Source organism: Salmo salar, chromosome 24, assembly GCF_965601325.2.
Source record: "Salmo salar chromosome 24, fSalSal1, whole genome shotgun sequence".
Classification (NCBI taxonomy): Eukaryota; Metazoa; Chordata; class Actinopteri; order Salmoniformes; family Salmonidae; genus Salmo; species Salmo salar.
This window is the reverse complement of record NC_138314.1, coordinates 25,755,420-25,777,136: the sequence shown is the minus strand read 5'-3', so window position 1 is coordinate 25,777,136 and position 21,717 is coordinate 25,755,420. Positions and strand designations below refer to the sequence as shown.

The window sequence follows — 21,717 nt, the reverse complement described above, 5'->3', positions numbered from 1 at the left end:
CTGAGTTACAGTTCATATAAGGACATCAGTCAATTTAAATAAATTCATTTGGCCCTAATCTATGGATTTCACATGACTGGACAGGGGTGCAGCCATGGCTGGGCCTTGGAGGGCATAGGGCCACCCAATAGGGAGCCAGGCCCAGTGAATCAGAAATGAGTTTCCCCCTACAAAATAGCTTTATAACAGACAGAAATACTCATCAGCAGAAATATGTGGTATTGTGTTGTGTGAAAAAACGGCACATTTTAATGTGGCCTTTTATTGTCCCCAGCACAAGGTGCACCTGTGTAACGATCATGCTGGTTAATCAGCTTCTTGATATGCCACACCTGTCAGGTGGATGGAAATGTTCACTAACAGGGATGTAAACAAATTTATGCACAATTTGAGAGAAATAAGCTTTCTGTGCATATGGAACATTTCTGAGATATTTTATTTCAGCTCACGGAACATGGGACCAACACTTTACATGTTGCGTTTACATTTTTGTTCAGTATACTTAGTCATATGTAGAAGGGTAGTAGCCCCAGAACAGGTGTTCATTCCAGTAACCATTGTTTTTTACTGATTTCACACTTTTTTTTTTTTACAGTACATTATAATTCCTCTGCTGCTAAGATTGAGTAGCGTAGGTGTGTTAGTGTACTGGCCTTGCTTTGCTTCAGTGGAATCTCCATATTCACCTCTCCATCTGTTCATACTGAATATGGCACACCTACGCCTCCTCGTGCCACTAATATGAAACTGCAGAACAACATTCTACCCAAGGGTACTGATATGCAGACACACACGGAATACATAAGCGGTTGCAACAGTGTTACCATGCACAAAATAGATTATGAATTCAAGACTGAAGTTGTCTGATTCAGATAATTTGCCATTTATTAAATACTGTTCAAAATGAGTACAAATGCCACAAATATGACTATTGGGGAAGAATATCACCAAACATTTGATATGCAGCTGAAAAATCACAGAATGGTATAAAATGTTACTGAACAATAGCCAAACCACTTGATAAACATTTCAAATATCTAAAAATGAATGTCTCAAAATGACAAATACTCGGGAGAGAAGATGACATTGCAGTACCAGTAAATTAAGACCACACAATAACTACTGATTGTAAGACAATTATATTTCAAAACCTCTCAGATATGTTTTGTACTCCAACTATATTTACATAAATACAAAGTTGATATCAAATACAACCAACCATATTACAAGCATTAATTAGATAATTTACCAAATACACAGTGGCGTGTATTCATGGATGTCAAGGGAAGCCAGGCTCCCCCCAAAATGTACCAAGAAAATAACATTAAATCATTTATCATTCATCTCTCTGTTTCATCATTTTCCCTCAATTCGCAAGAGGCTGAATGTATCTCGGAGGAGAAAGCATCCGAACAAGCGAAACAGATCCCCCTCTGTCGGTCTACGTGTATGCCATCTTTCTGATTCTGTATGGTCCCAACGACAGCCAGCATCAGATAGATGTATGACATTGTTGCCGACCCCAAGCATTGAATGGAATGCAAGGAAAGCCTGCGAGCATTTGGCCTCCCTTGATAAAAAAAAAAAGTTGCTCATCGTTGAGCTAAACGGTCCTGGCGCACCAAAAAAAAGTGTCAAGGGAAGCCAGCTTGGATTTTGGCGTCACTACTATCAAATCGCATTGAGAGCATACATCATTGATAGAAACAAGTTGAGGTGTTGCATCTCGTTGTGTTATTGTCTTCCAGTGACTAGCTAGCTAGCTACAGTTGTCCGTTTCCTAAATAAGCCATGGATGGCGATAGGGATTTGGACTTGTTGTTTTACTTAATTCTCTGTACTGGCCAATGATTATAACGGCATTCTGACCATTCATTCATACATTGTTGTGACCCTGGCCTGAGAGGATGTTAGTTCAACATGTAGCTAGATGTAGAAGGCTAACGTTATCTAGCTAACATTGCCCATGAATGGAAGTTAGGCCAGCATGCGTTTTAGCCAGCTAGCCTAGGACAACAAAAAATAAAACTGTGTACTGTATGACAGACTGTTTGGTCAAAATGAAAGGGAGGAGGATGGCATTGGAATTTCTCTACAAGTAGGGTGAGTCAACATATTATTCTACTTGCACAAACGCGCACACGCACAAAGAAATTAGAACCGTGGACAGCCACAACATGTTTAGCTTATGTTGATTGGACTAAATTGTTTTTGGTATCTTTTAGTTCACTGTATTAGACTAAGCAAAGGTGATTTGATGATGTTGAAATGTTGAAGTTGAAATGGTGCTGGAATAGTGGAGGCAGCGCCTGTTTTCTTTGTGACTTGCGGTAACTCTCTGTGGTTCTAAATCAATAGTTGTTTAGTAGTCCAAAATGTCAGAGACATTAACTTGCTTGACCATGCTGTAGGTCATGTAACTGTCTGTTACATGCAATATGCTTTGTGGACTAAACCGGACAGAGGTTGCTATCCGGTTTTGTGATAAAACAAGGGTGGTTGAATTTATTCTGCCACTGTCTTCTTATTGTCTTGGCCTTTAGAGCTATATATCACAGTCGCAAGGCATATGAATTAACAGGTTATAGAGCAAACAACGCAGTTATCACAACACAGGTTGTAATATGGCTTTTTTTCTGGCTTTTCCCCACTACTGCAAATACAACCATTTCTCCTGTGTAGCAACAACACAGGCAGTCTCTAGCAAATCATTTGATCTCTAAAAAACATTTTCTATGTGCTTATCCAACTGTTTTTGTGAAAGCTGTATTGATTTCTAAAGGAGAGCACGGTAAACTATCACACATGGGCAGGGATAATCACAGATATAAGGATTGGGGCTGTAAACATTCAAATGTAATATTTTACATTACGTCTGTTTGGTCAAAGTCAGTAGGTGCTAAGGGAGAGTTACAGGGAGAGAGCCAATTTGAACAAGACAGAGAATATGTACACAGTGAGTGTGGGAACGGAACAAGAGACAAAGAAGATCTCTCACCTCACTCACACTGTTCTTCTCTACTTTTCTCACCAACTCTCTCTTCAATTCTGACACATTCTCTCTGTCTCTCTTTACCTCTCTGTGTTTCTCTCTGTAGCTCTGTCTCTCTTTTTCTCCCCCCCACCCCACCCCACCCCACCGTCTGCTCAGCGTCCAGGGGTGAAGATGTAGTCCAGAGCCTGCCTCTCAGCAGCTGCCACATTAGGATGCCAGAGGTCCACCATGAAGACCACCCTGGGGCCGTCCTCTGGGCTGCCTGAACATAGAGAAAACACAGATTCCTGTTTTCCTCCAATCAACCCTTTATAACAGCTTAATAACATTTTGTCAGAATATTACAAACACACACACACACAACCCAGGGTAGAAAAAGGCAACCCCTTTCATCCCTCCTCACAAACAGCTGTCCCTCTCTCACCCTCATGGAAGGCCCTGTGGAGGAAGGAGTCATCAAACAGCAGACAGCTCCCCTCAGACCAGCACTGCGGCTCCCCTCCAACTACCAGCTCACAGGAAGAGGGCACTCTAAGACCTACAGAGGACAGACAGCAAGTCAGTCTATATAATTACTAAAGAAACCAAGGAAAATATTGTATGACTCAAACATATATGAATATATTCTAAAATGTCTGCTGTATATGCTGCAAGCAAAGCAAGCTTTGAAACCAACCATACGAAAGTGAATATCATTATTATCATTGTAATACTTTCACAAAGGCACAGGTGAACACATACATATGGGAGCCAGGTGCATTTTGGGAGCCAGGTGCATCCCTATATTTAACAGTGTTGTAGCCCTCCAGGGAGCTCTCTCTATTTCTTACCCAGGTGGCAGCGCAGCCTGACGTTGGTCGGGCCGTAATGCTCAGTTATCAGGGCTCCGGGGGTCAGCACAGAGAAGCAGGCATTTCCAAACACGTTGTTGGCAATGAAGGTGCGCAGCTGGCCCAGCACCCTCCATGCTCGGGGGCACCTCCTGGCGTTGAGGGCCAGCGGAGTTCCCTGGTTCACCAGGTAGAAGGTCCACCACTGGCCATGGGGGGTGCTGTTGGCCTTCCAGCCCGGAGGCAGGGAGGAGCCTGCCCGCGCTGGGGGGGCGTGGTAGATGTTCTCAAACTCAGCCAGCAGAGCAGGGAAGCTTCTCTCCAGCAGCTCCACGTCGTGTTTCTGTGCGTCCCGGGAGAAGAAGGGTGCTGAGGGCAGGTCAGGGAGGAAGAACACCTCTGGCCTCTGGATGGTGGGCCGGCTGGTGAGGTAGCGGCCCTGGTCTCGTACCCCTTTGTGTACCCTGCCCATGCCTGACCAGGTGTAGCGTTTGGCGTAATCCTGCAAGCTGTGGTACAGCCTCTGATTAAGACCCTCCCCTGTGTTGGTGCAGCGAAAACACTCGGTGGACTGGCAGTAAGCAAAGCCGTTCTGCTCCTCCACCCCTGACACCGGCCTGCCTTTAGCCCTACCATCCCCATCTGTGCTGATCAAGGCCCCCCCACCCCCTCCTACTCGACTGGGCTCAGTGCTGTACCCCCCACGCAGGGGAGAGGAGCTGTGCTCACGGCCTACCCTGTAACAGTACCACACAAAGAGCAGCAGCAGGCACATGGCTGTGCCAAAGGCACTGGACTCACAGTCCCTCATAGACTGCATCCCTCCAGCCACCATCTCCCTCACCCTTTCTAGTGACCACTCCATACTGGCTCCTCGCTAAAACCCCTGATGGTCTGGTCTGGAGAAACTACTGTTGAGAAGGTCAATGACCAAATCTGTCTGACTGATTGAAAATGTATTTTAGAGGAAAATCTTCCACAGGGTGTCTGAAAGGCTACTTTCAATAAACTCTTATCATCCCCCCTGTTGGATGCAGTCTGACACTATCTGATGACACACTAAGGCTCCAGTCTGGACATTTCAGCACTCAGGGATGAGGGGAGGGCTCCCCCTGCATCGCGTCTGGCTGTGCGGTATTTGTGCTGCTCCCGCCCTTTTTCATTTTAGACAAATGCAGACAGACAACATACCTCAGAGTATCTGGCATCTGCATCAGAAAGACAGGGAAGGAAATAGGGAAAAGGTCATTAGACATAAGCATTGCACAAACAAATACACTCAAGACTTTAGGCAGCATCTAATACAGAAGTAGAGTACCAACATGCAGATGTCATTGCAAGTTCAGTTTTCCACATGACTCCCCCACTTAGTTCCATATTAAACCAGCTAACTCCCACCCTCTGCACCACCCTTTGTGCAAACTCCCACCCCCACACTCAGCTCTGGACACACGCAGTGCATCATGCACACACCCATACGGATGGCATTTCAAATTCAGGTCTCCACACACCTCCACACTGCATTGTACAAAGCCATGAGTCACATTTCATGCATGTAAAATGACTTCATGGATAATTTTTTTGGGATGGTAAAACGTTTTTAGTATAAACTTAAACGACTACAACCAGATATAAAAATATGTAGAACATATCATGGAGCAATATATTTTTAAATAAGATCATCTTTGAGAACTAACAATCACCAAAATAAAAACTAGACAAGGAGAATTTTAAATGTAAAAAATTGCATGGCATGGGGCCCCCATTGACTTTGTTATAATGTTTGAGTCAATCAGATAGCATAAGAATAGCAAAATGTATAGAATTGCAGGAAACTAGGTTTAAAACTACAAATTCTCTCAGCCCCATGGCAAAATGTGTAGAATTGCAGGAAATGACCTATGAAACTGCAATTTTTCTCTCAGCGCCATTAATTGCTATATTGTAATTACTTCGCCACCATGGCCTATTTATTGCCTTATTTTGTGAAGTGCACCAGTCCTTCCTGCAGAAAAGCAACCCCACAACATTATGCTGCCACCACCGTGCTTCACGGTTGGGATGGTGTTCTTCTGCTTGCAAGCCTCCCCCTTTTTCCTCCAAACATAACGATGGTCATTATGGCCAAACAGTTCTATTTTTGTTTCATCAGACCAGAGGACATTTCTCCAAAAAGTACGATCTTTGTCCCCATTTGCAGTTGCAAACCGTAGTCTGGCTTTTTTATGGCGGTTTTGGAGCAGTGGCTTCTTCCTTGCTAAGCGGCCTTTCAGGTTATGTCGATATAGGACTCGTTTAACTGTGGATATAGATACTTTTGTACCTGTTTCCTCCAGCATCTTCACAAGTTCCTTTGCTGTTGTTCTGGGATTGATTTGCACTTTTCGCACCAAAGTACGTTCATCTCTAGGAGACAGAACGCATCTCCTTCCTGAGAGGTATGATGGCTGCGTGGTCCTATGGAGTTTATACTTGCATACTATTGTTTGTACAGATGAACGTGGTACCTTCAGGCGTTTGGAAATTACTCCCAAGGATGAACCAGACTTGTGGAGGTCTACAACTTTTTTTCTGAGGTCTTGGCTGATTTCTTTTGATTTTTCCATGTTGTCAAGCAAAGAGGCACTGAGTATGAAGATGGGCATTAAAATACATCCATAGGTTCACCTCCAATTGACTCAAATTATGTCTATTAGCCTATCAGAAACTTCTAATGCCATGACATCATTTTCTGGAATTTTCCAAGCTGTTTAATATCCTCTTTAGGCTAGGGGGTAGTATTTTCACGTCCGGATGAAAAGCGTGCCCAAAGTAAACTGCCTGTTACTCAGGCACAGAAGCTAGGATATGCATATAATTGGTACATTTCGATAGAAAACACTCTAAAGTTTCTAAAACTGTTAAAATAATGTCTGTGAGTATAACAGAACTGATATGCAGGCGAAACCTCGAGGACAAACCATCCCCCCCAAAAGAAATTCAGCCTACCACTGTTTCCAATGGCTTTCATGTTTATTATGAGGCGAAGTCCTCCCCGATTGCAGTCCCTAGGGCTTCCACTAGATGTCAACAGTCTTTAGAAAGAGTTTCAGGCTGGTTTTTGGAAAAATTAGCTAGAAGTTGTAGTTTTTCTAAGTGGCTCCCATTTTGGCTGTAGTGTTTCCATGCGCGTGGATGAAGTGTGTTCTTTGTTATTTATCTCCGGTAATGAACATACTATTCTCCGTCTTAAATTTGTATAATTTATTTACGTATTAGGGTACCTAAGGTTTGATTATAAATGTTGTTTGACTTGTTTGGATAAGTTTATTTGTAATGTTTGGGATTCATTTTGTATGCATTTTGAAGGAGGGAAACTGGTGGATTATTGACTGAAGCGCGCCAGCTAAACTGAGTATTTATGGATATAAAGAAGGACTTTATCAAACAAAAGGACCATTTGTGATGTAACTGGGACCTTTTGGAGTGCCAACAGAAGATCTTCAAAGGTAAGGCATTTATTATATCGCTATTTCTGACTTTCGTGGCGCACCTGCCTGGTTGAAATATGTTTTTCATGCTTTTGTATGCGGGGCGCTGTCCTCAGATAATCGTATGGTGTGCTTTCGGCGTAAAGTATTTTTGAAATCTGACACAGCGGCTGGATTAACAAGAAGTTAAGCTTTATTTTGATGTATAACACTTGTATTTTCATGAATGTTAAATATTTATATTTCTGTCATTTGAATTTCGCGCTCTGCAATTTCACCGGATGTTGTCGAGGTGGTTCGCTAGCAGAACGCCTGCGCTAGAAAGGTTAAAAAGGCACAGTCAACTTAGTGTATGTAAACTTCTGACCCACTGGAATTGTGAAACAGTGAATTATAAGTGAAATAGTCTGTCTGTAAACAATTGTTGGAAAAATGACTTGTGTCATGCACAAAGTAGATGTCCTAACCGACTTGCCATAACTATAGTTTGTTAACAAGAAATTTGTGGGGTTGTTGAAAAACCAGTTTTAATGACACCAACCTAAGTGTATGTAAACTTCCGACTTCAACTGTATGTGTGTTTGTGTTGTGTCAGTATGCATGTGTGTGTTATGTGTGTGTGTGTTATGTGTGTATGTGAATGTGTGTGGGTTTTGTGTGGGCAATACCATAGAGGCAATACCAGAATAAGTGATCTAATGGTTCTGTCTCTTCGCAGCAAAATCTGCAAAGCTAACATGGTTGTATGCCCCATATCAGTGCCGTGAGAAAGTATTTGCCTCCTTTCTGATTCTCTATTTTTGCATATTTTTGATAGGTAATGTTATCAGCTCTTCAACCAAAACCTACTATTAGATAAAGGGAACCTGTTCAAATAACACAAAAAATATTATTTTATTTATTTAATTAACAGAGTTATGCAACACCCAATTCCCCTGTGTGAAAAAGTAATTGCCCCCTTACACGGAATAACTGGTTGTGCCACCTTTAGCTGCAATGACTGCAACCAAATGCTTCCTATAGTTGTTGATCAGTCTCTCACATTGCTGTCGAGGAAATTTGGCCCACTCTTGCATGAAGAATTGATTTAACTTAGCGACATTTGTGGGTTTTCAAGCATGAACTGCTCGTTTCAAGTCCTGCCACATCTTCTCAATTCGGATTAGGTCTGGACTTTGACTAGGCCATTCCAAACCATTCAAATGTGTTGCTTTATAGCCATTTTCATGTAAACTTGATTGTGTGTTTTGGATCATTATCTTGCTGCATGAACCATCTGCGCTTCAGCTCACAGACGGATGGCCTGACATTCTCCTGTAGAATTCTCTGATATTCATGGTTCCTTCTATTAAGGCAAGTCGTCCAGGTCCTGAAGTAGCAAAGCATCCCCAAACCACCACCATGCTTGACTGTTGGTATGAGGTACTTACTGTGGAATGCAGTGTTTGGTTTCTGCAAGGCATAACGGGACCCATGTTTTCCAAAAAGCACCTGGAAGCCCCTGGATGGCCATCAACACTCTTGGAAGTATGCTCCATGCACAGATGATTCAAAAGTCTAAATTTTTGGACGACATCGGTCCCATTATGCCTGGCAAAAACCAGACACTGCAGTATCCAAAATTGGCAAAATATGAGAAAAATAAGGGGGTAAATGCTTTTTCACAGCACTGCACATAACATTCTGTTCATGGCAAGAATCTTGTATAATAAAAAACTGTTTTTTGAAACAAGCGTTGTTTTGTGTATCAGTTCATAAACCATGTGCCATGGAATCGGCACATCGAAAATCGAAACTATTTTGCAACCTGTAAAAGATTTTGATCCTAAAATTAAAGCGGGTATATTTTTGTATTTATGACAATTTTTGGAGGCCAATTTTGGTCTTTAATAAAGGGCAGACAAGTTCCCTACCTTCTCCACTTTCCAATTGCCTCCTCCATTTTTGAGTTAACGCTGAAATCAGCTGGTTGTAATTTGGGATAGAGCAAACATTTCCATATTTTTGTTAACAGCACGTGACATAACTCCACCTTCCCTATTTATAAGATAATACCTTATTTTTTCCCCATAAATAATGCTTTTTTAAATGTTTATTACATTTTAATAATTTAGTAGACACTCTTATCCAGAGCAATTTACAGGAACGATTAGGGTTAAGTGCCTTGCACAAGGGCACATTCACAGAGTTTTCAGCTAGCTCCGGGATTCAAACCAGAGACCTTTCAGTTACTGGTCCAACGCTCTTAACCGCTAGGCTACCTGCTGCCCCATAAAAAGGTAATACATTTTAAAAGTTAAATGACAAATATTTAGGCTATATTGGCACATTAGTTTCTAGGTCGAGGAATAGCCGGTCTGATCCGGAAAGAAGGCAGAACACGCGTTAAGCTTTCCTGAATAACTGGCAGAGGTGAGACCAAGTCACTATTATTCGAGTAACAAGCAAGTCTCAAGTAACAAGGTCAGAGTCTCAAGTCGAGTCCCAAGTAGAACGGGTGGAGTCAAGTCAAAGTCGTGCATTCTAAGAGCAAGTGAAGTCGAGTCACAAGTCAAGTAAAAAAAAAAAATCTATACATGCAATGACTTGTTCAAGTACAAATTGAGATGCTGAGACCATAAGGTTCCATCTGACATTTTTGTCAAAAATGAATTAGTCACATATAATAGATCTTTAGATGGTTATTCATACGTTTGTGAAGTTAGATTTTTGAAAAAGTTAATTTTAAGTGAAAAACTACAGCTTTCTATCCGCATAAACTAATTTGAACTTGGTGCTATAAGGTTGTATCTGCAATCCAATCACAAGCCTGAACAAATACAGAGGGACCAATCAGAACACGTCTTTGCCATCTCCCTCTAAGTATGGTCTAGGCTAGTCTAGCGAGCAAAAATGGCACACAAGCAAGAAAATAACACTATCAGAAATCTTAAAGTAAACAATGTCACATCGTTGTTCAGTGATGACAGTAATTCGTCTGATGATCGTAATACATTTCTTAACTATTTGATGATGAGTACTGACTATCTTGGTACAATAGTGATATTATATCATGTATGTATTCAAATAGCTACAGTCTTCTTAAAAACTGAACAAGTCTAATTCAGAAGTGTCAGATAGAACCTTTGTGATTGCACTCTCCTGAAAAAAACAGATTTACAAATGCCTCAGGATTTTGATACTCTGCACTTTAGGTGAGGACCTTAAGGTGAGGGTCTACATCCAAGATGGCGTAGCAGTGGGACGTGTGTTTTGTCTTGTCACGTGTAAATATCGTTTTTCCTTGTTTTTTTCCGTATATATTTCATATATATTTTAATATCACTTTCCATCTACGGACTGAATATACTCTCCTGCAACCCGCCTCACCCAATGTGGTACAGATCTGCTATTTCTTTATACTTAAGAACCGGAACCCCCATCAAAAGCTAGCCAGCTAACTGGCTACTAACTAGTAGTCAGTTAGCCATTGCTGGGCCCATCTGCTAGGCCAATCTCCCGGCTAGCAGTAGAGGCACATCAGCCACTCCTTGGGCTACAATACCTGGACCCCCACCGACCCATCACGACTGGTTTTTCAACTGACTCCTCCGTCGCGACGTCCCCTGTATGCCCACCCGCTAGCTTGCTAGCCGCGGCCCGCTAGCTGTCTAGAGCACATCGGACTGTTAGCTTAACCTGTTGGGGATAGGGGGCAGTATTTGCATGGCCGGATAAAAAACGTACCCGATTTAATCTGGTTACTACTCCTGCCCAGTAACTAGAATATGCATATAATTATTGGCTTTGGATAGAAAACACCCTAAAGTTTCTAAAACTGTTTGAATGGTGTCTGTGAGTATAAGAGAACTCATATGGCAGGCAAAAACCTGAGAAGATTCTGTACAGAAAGTGCCCTCTCTGACCATTCCTTGGGCTTCTTGGCTCTCTTTATTGAAAACTGAGGATCTTTGCAGTAACGTGACACTTCATGGCTCCCATAGGCTCTCAGAACCCGGGAAAAAACTGAATGATGTAATTCCAGCCCCAGGCTGAAACACATTAGCGCCTTTGCTAAGTGGTCTATCAGAGGACCATCAGACTGAGGCTCGTGCACGAGGGGATCCCATGTTTTTATTTTCTCTCTCTTTGAACGTAAACACGCTTTCCCGGTTGGAATATTATCGCTTTTTTACGAGAAAAATAGCATAAAAATTGATTTTAAACAGCGGTTGACATGCTTCGAAGTACTAACTCCAAAAAGTTCTGGGATACGAGAGCACCTCCTGCCAGCTGCCCACTGCATTGAGGCTAGGAAACACTGTCACCACCGATAAATCCGCGATAATTGACTATTTCAAGAAGCATTTTTCTACGGCTGGCCATGCTTTCCACCTGGCTACCCCTAGCCCGGTCAACGGCCCTGCATCCCTCACTGCAACTTGCCCAAGCCTCCCCTATTTCTCCTTCACCCAAATCCAGATAGCTGATGTTCTGAAAGAGCTGCAAAATCTGGACCCCTACAAATCAGAAGGGCTAGACAATCTGGACCCTCTCTTCCTAAAGTTATCAGCCGAAATTGTTGCAACCCCTATTACTAGCTTGTTCAACCTCTCTTTCGTATCGTCTGAGATCCACAAAGATTGGAAAGCTGCATCGGTCATCCCCCTTTTCAAAGGGGGAGACACTCTAGACCCAAACTGTTACAGACCTATATCTATCCTATCCTGCCTTTCTACGGTCTTCGAAAGCCAAGTTAACAAACAGATCACCGACCATTTCGAATTCCACCGTACCTTCTCCGCTATGCAATCTGGTTTCCGAGCTGGTCATGGGTGCACCTCAGCCACGCTCGATAAAAGACAATACTGTGCAGCTGTATTCATCGACCTGGCCAAGGCTTTCGACTCTGTCAATCACCACATCCTTATCGGCAGACTCAACAGCCTTGGTTTCTCAAATGACTGCCTCGCCTGGTTCACCAACTACTTCTCTGATAGAGTTCAGTGTGTCAAATCGGAGGGCCTGTTGTCCGGACCTCTGGCAGTCTCTATGGGGGTGCCTCAGGGTTCAGTCCTCAGGCCGGCTCTTTTCTCTGTATATATCAATGATGTTGCTCTTGCTGCTGGTGATTCTCTGATCCACCTCTACGCAGACGACACCATTCTGTATACTTCTGGCCCTTCTTTGGACACTGTGTTAACAAACCTCCAGACGATCTTCAATGCCATACAACTCTCCTTCCGTGGCCTCCAACTGCTCTTAAATGCAAGCAAAACTAAATGCCTGCTCTTCAACCGATCGCTGCTCACACCTACCCACCCGTCCAGCATCACTACTCTGGACGGTTCTGACTTAGAATATGTGGACAACTACAAATACCTAGGTGTCTGGTTAGACTGTAAAGTCTCCTTCCAGACTCACATTAAGCATCTCCAATCCAAAATGAAATCTAGAATCTGCTTCCTGTTTCGCAACAAAGCATCCTTCACTCATGCTGCCAAACACACCCTCGTAAAACTGACTATCCTACCGATCCTTGACTTCGGCTATGTCATTTACAAAATAGCCTCCAACACTCTACTAAGCAAATTGGATGCAGTCTATCACAGTGCCACCCGTTTTGTCACCAAAGCCCCATATACTACCCACTGTATGCTCTCGTTGGCTGGCCCTCGCTTAATATCCGTCGCCAAACCCACTGGCTCCAGGTCATCTATAAGTCGTTGCTAGGTAAAGCACCACCTTATCTCAGCTCACTGGTCACCATAGCAGCACCCACCTATAGCACGCGCTCCAGCAGGTATATTTCACTGGTCACCCCCAAAGCCAATTCCTCCTTTGGCTGCCTTTCCTTCCAGTTCTCTGCTGCCAATGACTGGAACAAACTGCAAAAATCACTGAAGCTGGAGACTCATATCTGCCTCACTAGCTTTAAGCACCAGCTGTCAGAGCAGCTGTCAGAGCAGCTCACAGATCACTGCACCTGTACATAGCCAATCTGTAAATAGCCCATCCAACTACCTCATCACCATACTGTTATTTATTTTGCTCCTTTGCACCCCAGTACCGCTACTTACACATATATCACCCCAGTGATTAATTTGCCATACTGTAATAATTTGGCCACTATGGCCTATTTATTGCCTCGCCCCCCTTATCCTACCTAATTTGCACACACTGTATATAGACTTTCTCTATTGTATTATTGGCTGTATGTTTGTTTATTCCATGTGTAACTCTGTGTTGTTGTTTGTGTCGCATTGCTTTGCTTTATCTTGGCCAGGCCGCAGTTGTAAATGAGAACTTGTTCTCAACTAGCCTACCTGGTTAAATAATGGTGAAATAAAAAAATAAAAAATAAAATAATGGGTTAAGAAAGAAGAATTCACTACAAAACAGTTAATATTCTTGATCAGCAAACCATTTTTGTAGCTGCATATTTAGTTATGTTAATCCTCTCTCCCTACATTTGCGCTGCACCCGATCCTATAGCTGTACCACAAATCAGCAACCTGTTCGCTAGCGCAGTGGATCTCAAAGGTTTTGACCTGCGTACGACAAAAAGGAGGGGTTCAAAGTTTGCGACCCCCCACGCATGCACGCGCAAATGATGCTTTTTTTTTTAAACGAAAGATACAGAAATAAACTGCGTTTTACACCTGCATTTTGAGCTGAAAGTCATTAATGTTAACAGTCAATATAAACTAGTCCAGAGTCCAGAGCAAGCACGATCACACAGCCTACCTATATGCAGCGGGGGTTGCAGGATTGGATGGAAAGCATGATCTGTCTGTAGTCTTTTTCTTTCTCTCAAATATTGTAATTACAGTGCATTCAGAACGTATTCAGATCCCTTGACTTTTTACACATTTTGTTACGTTACAGCCTTATTCTAAAATGGATTAAATAAATACAAATCTGCAGCAATCTACACACAATACCACATAATGACAAAGCGAAAACAGTTTTGACATTTAAAAAAACAGAAATACCTTATTTACATATGTATTCAGACCCTTTGATATGAGAAACTAAATTGAGGTCAGGTGCATCCTGTTTCCATTGATCATCCTTGAGATGTTTCTACAATTTAATTGAAATCCACCTGTGGTAAATTCAATTGATTGGACATGATTTGGAAAGGCACACACTCGTCTATATAAGGTCCCACAGTTGACAGTAAATGTCAGAGCAAAAACCAAGACATGAGGTCGAAGGAATTGTCCATAGAGCTCCGAGACAGGATTTTGTCAAGGCACAAATATGAGGAAGGGTACCAAAACATTTCTGCAGCATTAAAGGTCCCCAAAAGCACAGTGGCCTCCATCATTCTTAAATGGAAGAAGTTTGGAACCACCAAGACTCTTCCTAGAGCTGGTCGCCCGGCCAAACTGAGCAATCGGGGGAGAATGGCCTTGGTCAGGGAGGTGACCAAGAACCCGATGGTCACTCTGACAGAGCTCTAGAGTTCCTCTGTGGAGATGGGAGAACCTTCCAGAAGGACAACCATCTCTGCAGCACTCCACCAATCAGGCCTTATGGTAGAGTGGTCGAAACGGAAGCCACTCCTCAGTAAAAGACACATGACAGCCCACTTGGAGTTTGCCAAAAAGGCACTTAAAGACTCTCAGACCATAAGAAATAAGATCCTCTGGTCTGGTGAAACCAAGATTGGACTCTTTGGCCTGAATGTCCAGCGTCACATCTGGAGGAAACCTGGCACCATCCCTACGGTCAAGCATGGTGGTGGCGGCATCATGCTGTGGGGATGTTTTTCAGTGGCAGGGACTGGGAGACTAATCAGGATTGAGGCAAAGATGAACAGAGCAAAGTACAGAGAGATCCTTGATGAAAACCTGCTCCAGAGCATTCAGGAACTCAGATTGTGGCGAAGGTTCACCTTCCAACAAGACAACGACCCTAAGAACACACACAACACAAGAGTGGCTTCGGGACAAGTCTCTGAATGTCCTTGAGTGGCCCAGCCAGAGCCCGGAATTGAACCCGATCGAACATCTCTGAAGAGACCTGAAAATAGCTGTGCAGCGACGCTCCCCATCCAACCTGACAGAGCTTTAGAGGATCTGCAGAGAAGAATGGGAGAATCTCCCCAAATACAGATGTGCCAAGCTTGTAGCGTCACACCCAAGAAGACCCGTGGCTGTAATCGCTGCCAAAGGTGCTTCAACAAAGTACTGAGTAAAGGGTCTGAATACTTATGTAAATGTGATATTTCCGTTTTTTTTTATTTTATACATTTGCTAAAATTTCTAAAAACCTGTTTTTGCTTTGTCATTATGGGGTAGTGTGTAGATTGAGGGTAAACAAACAATTGAATACATTTTAGAATAAGTCTGTAACCTAACAAAATGTGGGAAAAGTAAAGGTTTCTGAAGGCACTGTAATTCACCAGAATATGTTACATCTTCATCACATAAGTACTGAAGCTAGTGCGATCTTAGATATATAGCCAGTACCACCCCTGAGGTATAAAATTATAACTAGGGTTGTTGCAGTGACCGTATTACCAGCGGTCACAAGTCATGAAGGCATTCAAATTCCACATGACCATTTACTTACGATTTTTACGCTTGTCTAAGCTCCGATGTTGCTGCAGGTCATTAGTAGCCTACCAAACTTTCTAACTGCCTGGTACTCAGCACTATATTGTCCCTCTACTCCCTCTGACATCAATGCAAATGTATTTGAAAATCTAATCAAACACTTCATGTTGCGCAACATTTCTATAGGCTATGCAATTGTGTGAGAAAACAGAGTGATGGCCACTAATAAAAAGAGGAGGATCCCATGAGCTTTCTATAGGCTAGGCCTACTATATTTATTCATCAACTTTCCTAATATTAAGCACATTGCTTATATTTACAACAGGAGTATAGCCAACCTGGCTGGCATGAAAATAAACGACGGGAAAAGCATCCATTCGCTATTTAAGTGCATAGATGACATGTATTTTTTCCTCTGCCCGTTTCGATACAGGTGCATGATAATGGTCCATTCTAAATCATAAATGTCACACATATTGTTTAGTATATGTAAAGACAAGATTAAATCAAGAATAGTCTGATTAATTATATATCATCACTTGTGAATGATGCCGAGCATAAGAAACAATGCCTGTTTTTGCGACTTGTTCAAATCATAGTCACACACCTCATGTAGCCTAGCCCATAGGCTTATATGTTTTAATAAGGTTTGCAACACAACTAAAGTGGCCAAATAATTTCTTAAAATTAAGCACATTAATCCGCTTTACTCGTGAGTTTCAAGTTTGGGTAAGATAATTTTCAACATAAAAATGCACCTTTATGATAAAAGCATTACATGCATAATTTCATTTGCGGTCACTTTTGATAATGGTGTTTTCTGCTAATGGAACATTTGCGCTTATAGCCTACTACCATGTGCGCATGGCTGCGCTTATAATGTGAAGAAATAGCCTAATAGTTTATCAACATTTTAAGCTAAACGTGCTCTTCTGTTGTCAGCCACATTACATAAACAAGGTTTTTTGATGCTAGTTGTTGTATTAATTTGGGATCTATCGCATCCCACAACTGTCCCAGACTGTTTGGAATATTTATTTCTCGCACAGAATAGGTCGACTTTTGTACTATGGGGGATAGTACATTGACATTGGCTATAGTTTTTGCTGTTTTTTAGGCCTACTCATCTTGTTGGCTGACGAAAAGTAAATGTGGACAGTTCATCCAATATCTTCAATATGCACCTCGTAATTGGATATGGCACAACGCAGCACTCCCGGCCGCAAAAGGCATGGATTTTTTTAGGGTGCATTACGGCCACAAAGGCAATGCCGCCATGAAATTCAAGGCATCATCAAATGCTTGTCAAATAGTGAATGAGAGACTAATGAAGTATGTACAGCCGGCGCAAAAAAACAAAGCAGAGCTCATGCCTTTCAAGCGACTTTTTAAAAATAATCATTAGTCTCACCATGCAGCCTTACAATGTATTAAAAATCAAAACATATAGCCCAACATTTGTAGAACAACTGAAGTTACATTAATAACTCTAAATTAAGCATATAGGAGTACCAGTTTCTTTGTTAACCACTCAACACAGAATAGCCGCATGTGCGCACTCCCTCAAATCGTTTGGAGAAAATATTTAGATTTTATTCAGCTTTGTTCAATTGTATTATTCATACTAGAAAATAATATAAAATAATGCCACGGAATTATAAGTAAATCTTGTCTGTTAAACTAGTGTAGCCCACAGTCATAGCCACATCAGGACAACTCAGAGTATGCTATTATGTTCTTCTGAAATAGACTACATTTTCTTCATATCATGCTTCTTTAGACATGTCTAAAATAAATTATGGATTTATTGTTAAGGTGTAGGCTATATTACATGGATTTATTCAAGTTTTTAAAATGGCTTGTAGGCTATGTGTGGAAGCCAGGAGATCCTTAATGTGTTTGTTAATTAACGGTCAATTACCGTGAGACTGACAGTTATTTGCTTGACAATCACCAGCTGACGGAATTTCGTGACCGCCACAGGCCTACTTATAACCCACCCAAACTAGGCCTACCTGAAATATGAAAATAATCAATGAAATCACCAGGTAGCCTATTGTTCTGGCAAGATGCCTCCGTAGCAGATTTCTAGACTGAATTTTATATGGATAATAATAACATAGTTAGTCTACTCTGTTTTTTCCAGTGCCAGCATCCCCTCAAAACCTTCTCACTGCGCTACTGTAGCGCACCCGACCTGTGTTAATTGACAGTTTGCTGGTCCAATCAGAGGGCAGAGTGTGCGTTTCACTAGCTAATCTGTTTATTTGCAAGTGCGGTACTGTCTCTGGCTGTGTGGAGAGTAGCCTAATCCATGGAGACTCTGTGCCACAAAATAAGTGACATGACATTACAAACCCTGGCCAAATAATTTCAAGTAATCAGTCAGGTCCCGAGTCTTGAGGCTCCAAGGTGAAGTCAAGTTATTTTATTTTCTCGAGTCAGACTCGAGTCCAAGTCATGTGACTCGAGTCCACACTGATAACTGGGCCTGCTGGGAGCATATGACAACTTGGGAGAATAATGGTTCAGCAACAGACAACGCATCAGAAGTAAAAATACAGACAGAGTGGCCTGCTACTGTGCCATTCTATAATCTGTCAAGAGTAGACCCACAACTGATCCAAATGGAATGAAACATTCAAATAACAGGGCTTTTGCGCCATTATTCAAATGACCTTTTCCACTGCAGTGTAAAGCCTAGAGTAGAATTATACTCACTTGAAAACAATATTGCAATTATTAACTGGATTGTGGTGTTGTAGGCTTGGTAGGATAATTTGATTGTTCTTAAACAAGATCAATAAGAGAGCTTTTTGAATTGCATGTCTTCACTGTTCTTTCATGCAATTATGCACCTGGCCTCTCCTCTGCTTATCAGCTATTCCTCTATTTTGTGGACTTATTTTGAAAAATTCCGATTTTAATTATTTTGTGTGGTATGATTTCTACTTAACCTACAGCAGATCTGGACAAACGATCCACCTACCACTATTGTCACTATGAATACAGGGCAGGATAGACAGTTGATTGGTAGACTATATTGACCTGTGTGTGGTATAGTAAGCATGTGGAAAAAGCATAGGGCATAAGGGAAGTACCAAAACACCTTGATAGGGGAGGCGCATGCAAGCAGAATAGGAAATCTGGCAATATGGAAGACAATATATAGTAACACATGCAGAATGGCGAATGTAAATCAGGGGGAAAAAACGCACTACCCTCCCCTGTGCAAACAAAAAAAAACAACACTCCCCAAACCAAAAAATGTTTTTGCCCCCCCCCCCCCCCCCCCCCCCCCCCCCCCACCCAGTACTGTACATTTCGTTTCGAACTGTCCCTTAGGAAAGTGAAAAAGGATCATGGCAATGTAAACAACCATGATGTGCATGAAGAGAACAAAGGATTTGCACCAGCATATATACATGAACAGTAACTGCAGTATGAAGCACCCACAATCACGAGTCACGACACAGACGAAAAGATACTGTCACAAGAATACTATGCACTGCATACAGTAAACATAAACACGCATAAGCAGCGCTCACAATGTACATAACTGCCTATGCTTCTCCTGCAAAACAATCTCACCAAGAATGGTCCGGCAAACCTGCTTGGACAGCCAGAACAGCCCTCTCCTCTCAAGTGAACACAACCCCGATCACAGTCCACCGAGACGCACGCCCCCACAGAACCGCCCTGGCACAACTACATAGTTCACTCCACTGAGCTATAGCCTATATACGCTCGTTGTCTGCTGCCATGCCTTGAGGAACTGTCATATTAAAAAACCCTACAGCAATGGGGACAACCATCCATAACACTCGTCTCCCCTCTCCTCTCTCAATTTCACCAATATTCCTGCCTCTAATGCCCTCATGCTTGCCTACGTGTCATCATTCAATCGCATAAAATCACCACAGAATCTCAGACAGCATCTTGTGTGAAGATCTGTAAAAGCTAGACTTGTAGCCCATAAAAACAACTCGGAACGAATGCAACATGATAGGCCTGCGCAATAATAATAACAACTCACCCAATTGTCATGGTTGTGGATGATATCTCGCCTACAGGTTTACCATGTTACCAAGCAGCTAGTGTCCTCTATATCTAGGTTATAAGCCTATAATTACCTAACGAGGCCCTACTTAACTTGTGTTGTTGCATGACATTCACCGCGATATCTAGTAAACTAACAGCAGGCAAAGCACGTACAAAGCACTGCAGTGCAACAGGAAGTCAGATCAATCTACCCCGGTATAGGCGTACAAGCTAATCTTTAGATTTAAAATTAAACATAGGCCTTCGCAAATAAGAATGTAAATGCTAAATACTTATAAGCTATATGTGTCCGTAAAAATAACCTTAAATCGCCTTGTAATAATGTAGCCAGTAGCCTATAAAACTCTACAGGACAGAAGACTTGGGCAACTCATCCAGTCCCTCTACTATTTAAACTACAGTCCCCAACATGCCCTTGTGAACTATGACAGGAACGTACATTTTATGCCACGTTCATAGATTAGTCGGAACTAGGAAACTAAGAAATGTCCGACTCGCTAACTGGTTGTAGTTGGCAAGTCGAATATTTCTGAGTTTCCTGGTTCCAAATAGTATATGAACGTGGCAATAGTCCACAAACGCTGAGACGCGATACTCCGACGTCCCATTGATCGTCATAAATCACCAGTGGCGATTTTAGCATATATATCTTGGCGAGGCAAACTTAAACATTTTTTAAAGATGCATGCCACCAAAGCCTCTACACAACACAACACAATACTAAACAATATATGAATCGCACTATAACGGTGACAAACGTGCCCACTAACTGTTAGGGTCTACATAAAAATTGTCCCAACAACAGAGCCTTCTTTTCAGCACCATGGAGTGAATCCTTACCACTGCTACACCTGGCTATCAGCGGAGCCTTGTCTTGCAGCGAAACAGTTCATTCAGCCTCATTTACTGCCTTTTAAAAAAACATAGCTGACTTGATTAAACAAATGTGGTGTTTACTGACAATTGAGATATACAAACTATGGCATAAGGGACGACTAGCGATAAGATGCAATCCGTAATTTTGATTGACATTAATGAGCAAGCTGGGACGTAAGTAGTCAATATAACTATTTGTTCAGCACTTTTGAAATGTACAAAATGTACAGCAACAAAATTCAGAACATGGGCCATTCTTACAGTGCTCTCCCTGTACACCAAGTCAAAACCGTAGGATAAATAAAGGGGGCATGTAGCAGACAATGAAAGCTCTTACAATATTCGATGATTACATTTCTCTAAAACAGGTTATGGGTGAAAATTAAGAGGTGAAAGTACACCAAATTATTAGAGTAAGGCAAACGGGCTACTAACAGCTTATTACACAACATACACTTAGCATTACTTTCTTAGCTACAGTATACATATCTCCCTGGCATATTACATCATTTATGCAGTAGCATAAAATAAATGTGGCGCGGCAGTCCTTCGTTTGCAAATTTTGTCACCAAAGAAAGAGAAAGAGGATGGATTTACAATTCCGAGTTGGATGACCGTTCAAAATGTATTTTCCCAGAACTTCCCAGTTGCAATGCTTGCAGTTAGCCACTGTCACCGATTCCTTCCAAACCACTCATTGTTGACTTTGTGATTTCCTACTTGTTGTGTAATGTTTATGTCTAATGGCTGATGAGCACCGATACTTTTTTATCTATAATTTCTCTTCATTATTTCTCTTCATATGACAAGGATTAAAAAGGATTTGCCAGTAGATTGTCAGCTTGATTCATGATGATGACTGCTAGCTTAGATTTTGAAAGTAAGATGTTGACACGATCAGTCCAATCAAAGCTACTGTACATATAACGTGACTTGAC

At 42.0% G+C, this 21,717-nt stretch overlaps 1 protein-coding gene across 2 annotated transcripts; it reads right to left on the bottom strand.

The window, feature by feature from the left end:
• Positions 1 to 859: 859 nt before the first annotated feature.
• On the bottom strand, positions 860 to 20,281 carry LOC106585499 (aspartate beta-hydroxylase domain-containing protein 2). Of its 2 annotated transcripts, none has more exons than XM_014171774.3 (4): positions 19,878 to 20,281; positions 3,826 to 5,033; positions 3,420 to 3,533; positions 860 to 3,257 (listed from the first exon to the last, which is right to left on the bottom strand). In XM_014171774.3, the coding sequence occupies exons 2-4, from the start codon at positions 4,688 to 4,690 to the stop codon at positions 3,148 to 3,150; spliced, it is 1,089 nt and encodes a 362-aa protein (XP_014027249.1). In that variant the 5' UTR covers positions 4,691 to 5,033; positions 19,878 to 20,281; the 3' UTR covers positions 860 to 3,147. The 2 variants fall into 2 exon arrangements, with proteins under 2 accessions (XP_014027249.1, XP_014027250.1); XM_014171775.3 differs by lacking the exon at positions 19,878 to 20,281 and adding an exon at positions 19,433 to 19,798.
• Positions 20,282 to 21,717: the final 1,436 nt, after the last annotated feature.

Excerpts from the sequence above, each read along its gene's own strand:
- LOC106585499 (XM_014171774.3), bottom strand. The coding sequence starts at position 4,690 with ATGGAGTGGTCACTAGAAAGGGTGAGGGAGATGGTGGCTGGAGGGATG. Across the intron at positions 3,534-3,825 it reads CAGGCTGCGCTGCCACCTGG|GTCTTAGAGTGCCCTCTTCC; the intron begins GTAAGAAATAGA and ends TGTCCTCTGTAG. Across the intron at positions 3,258-3,419 it reads CCACAGGGCCTTCCATGAGG|GCAGCCCAGAGGACGGCCCC; the intron begins GTGAGAGAGGGA and ends CTCTATGTTCAG.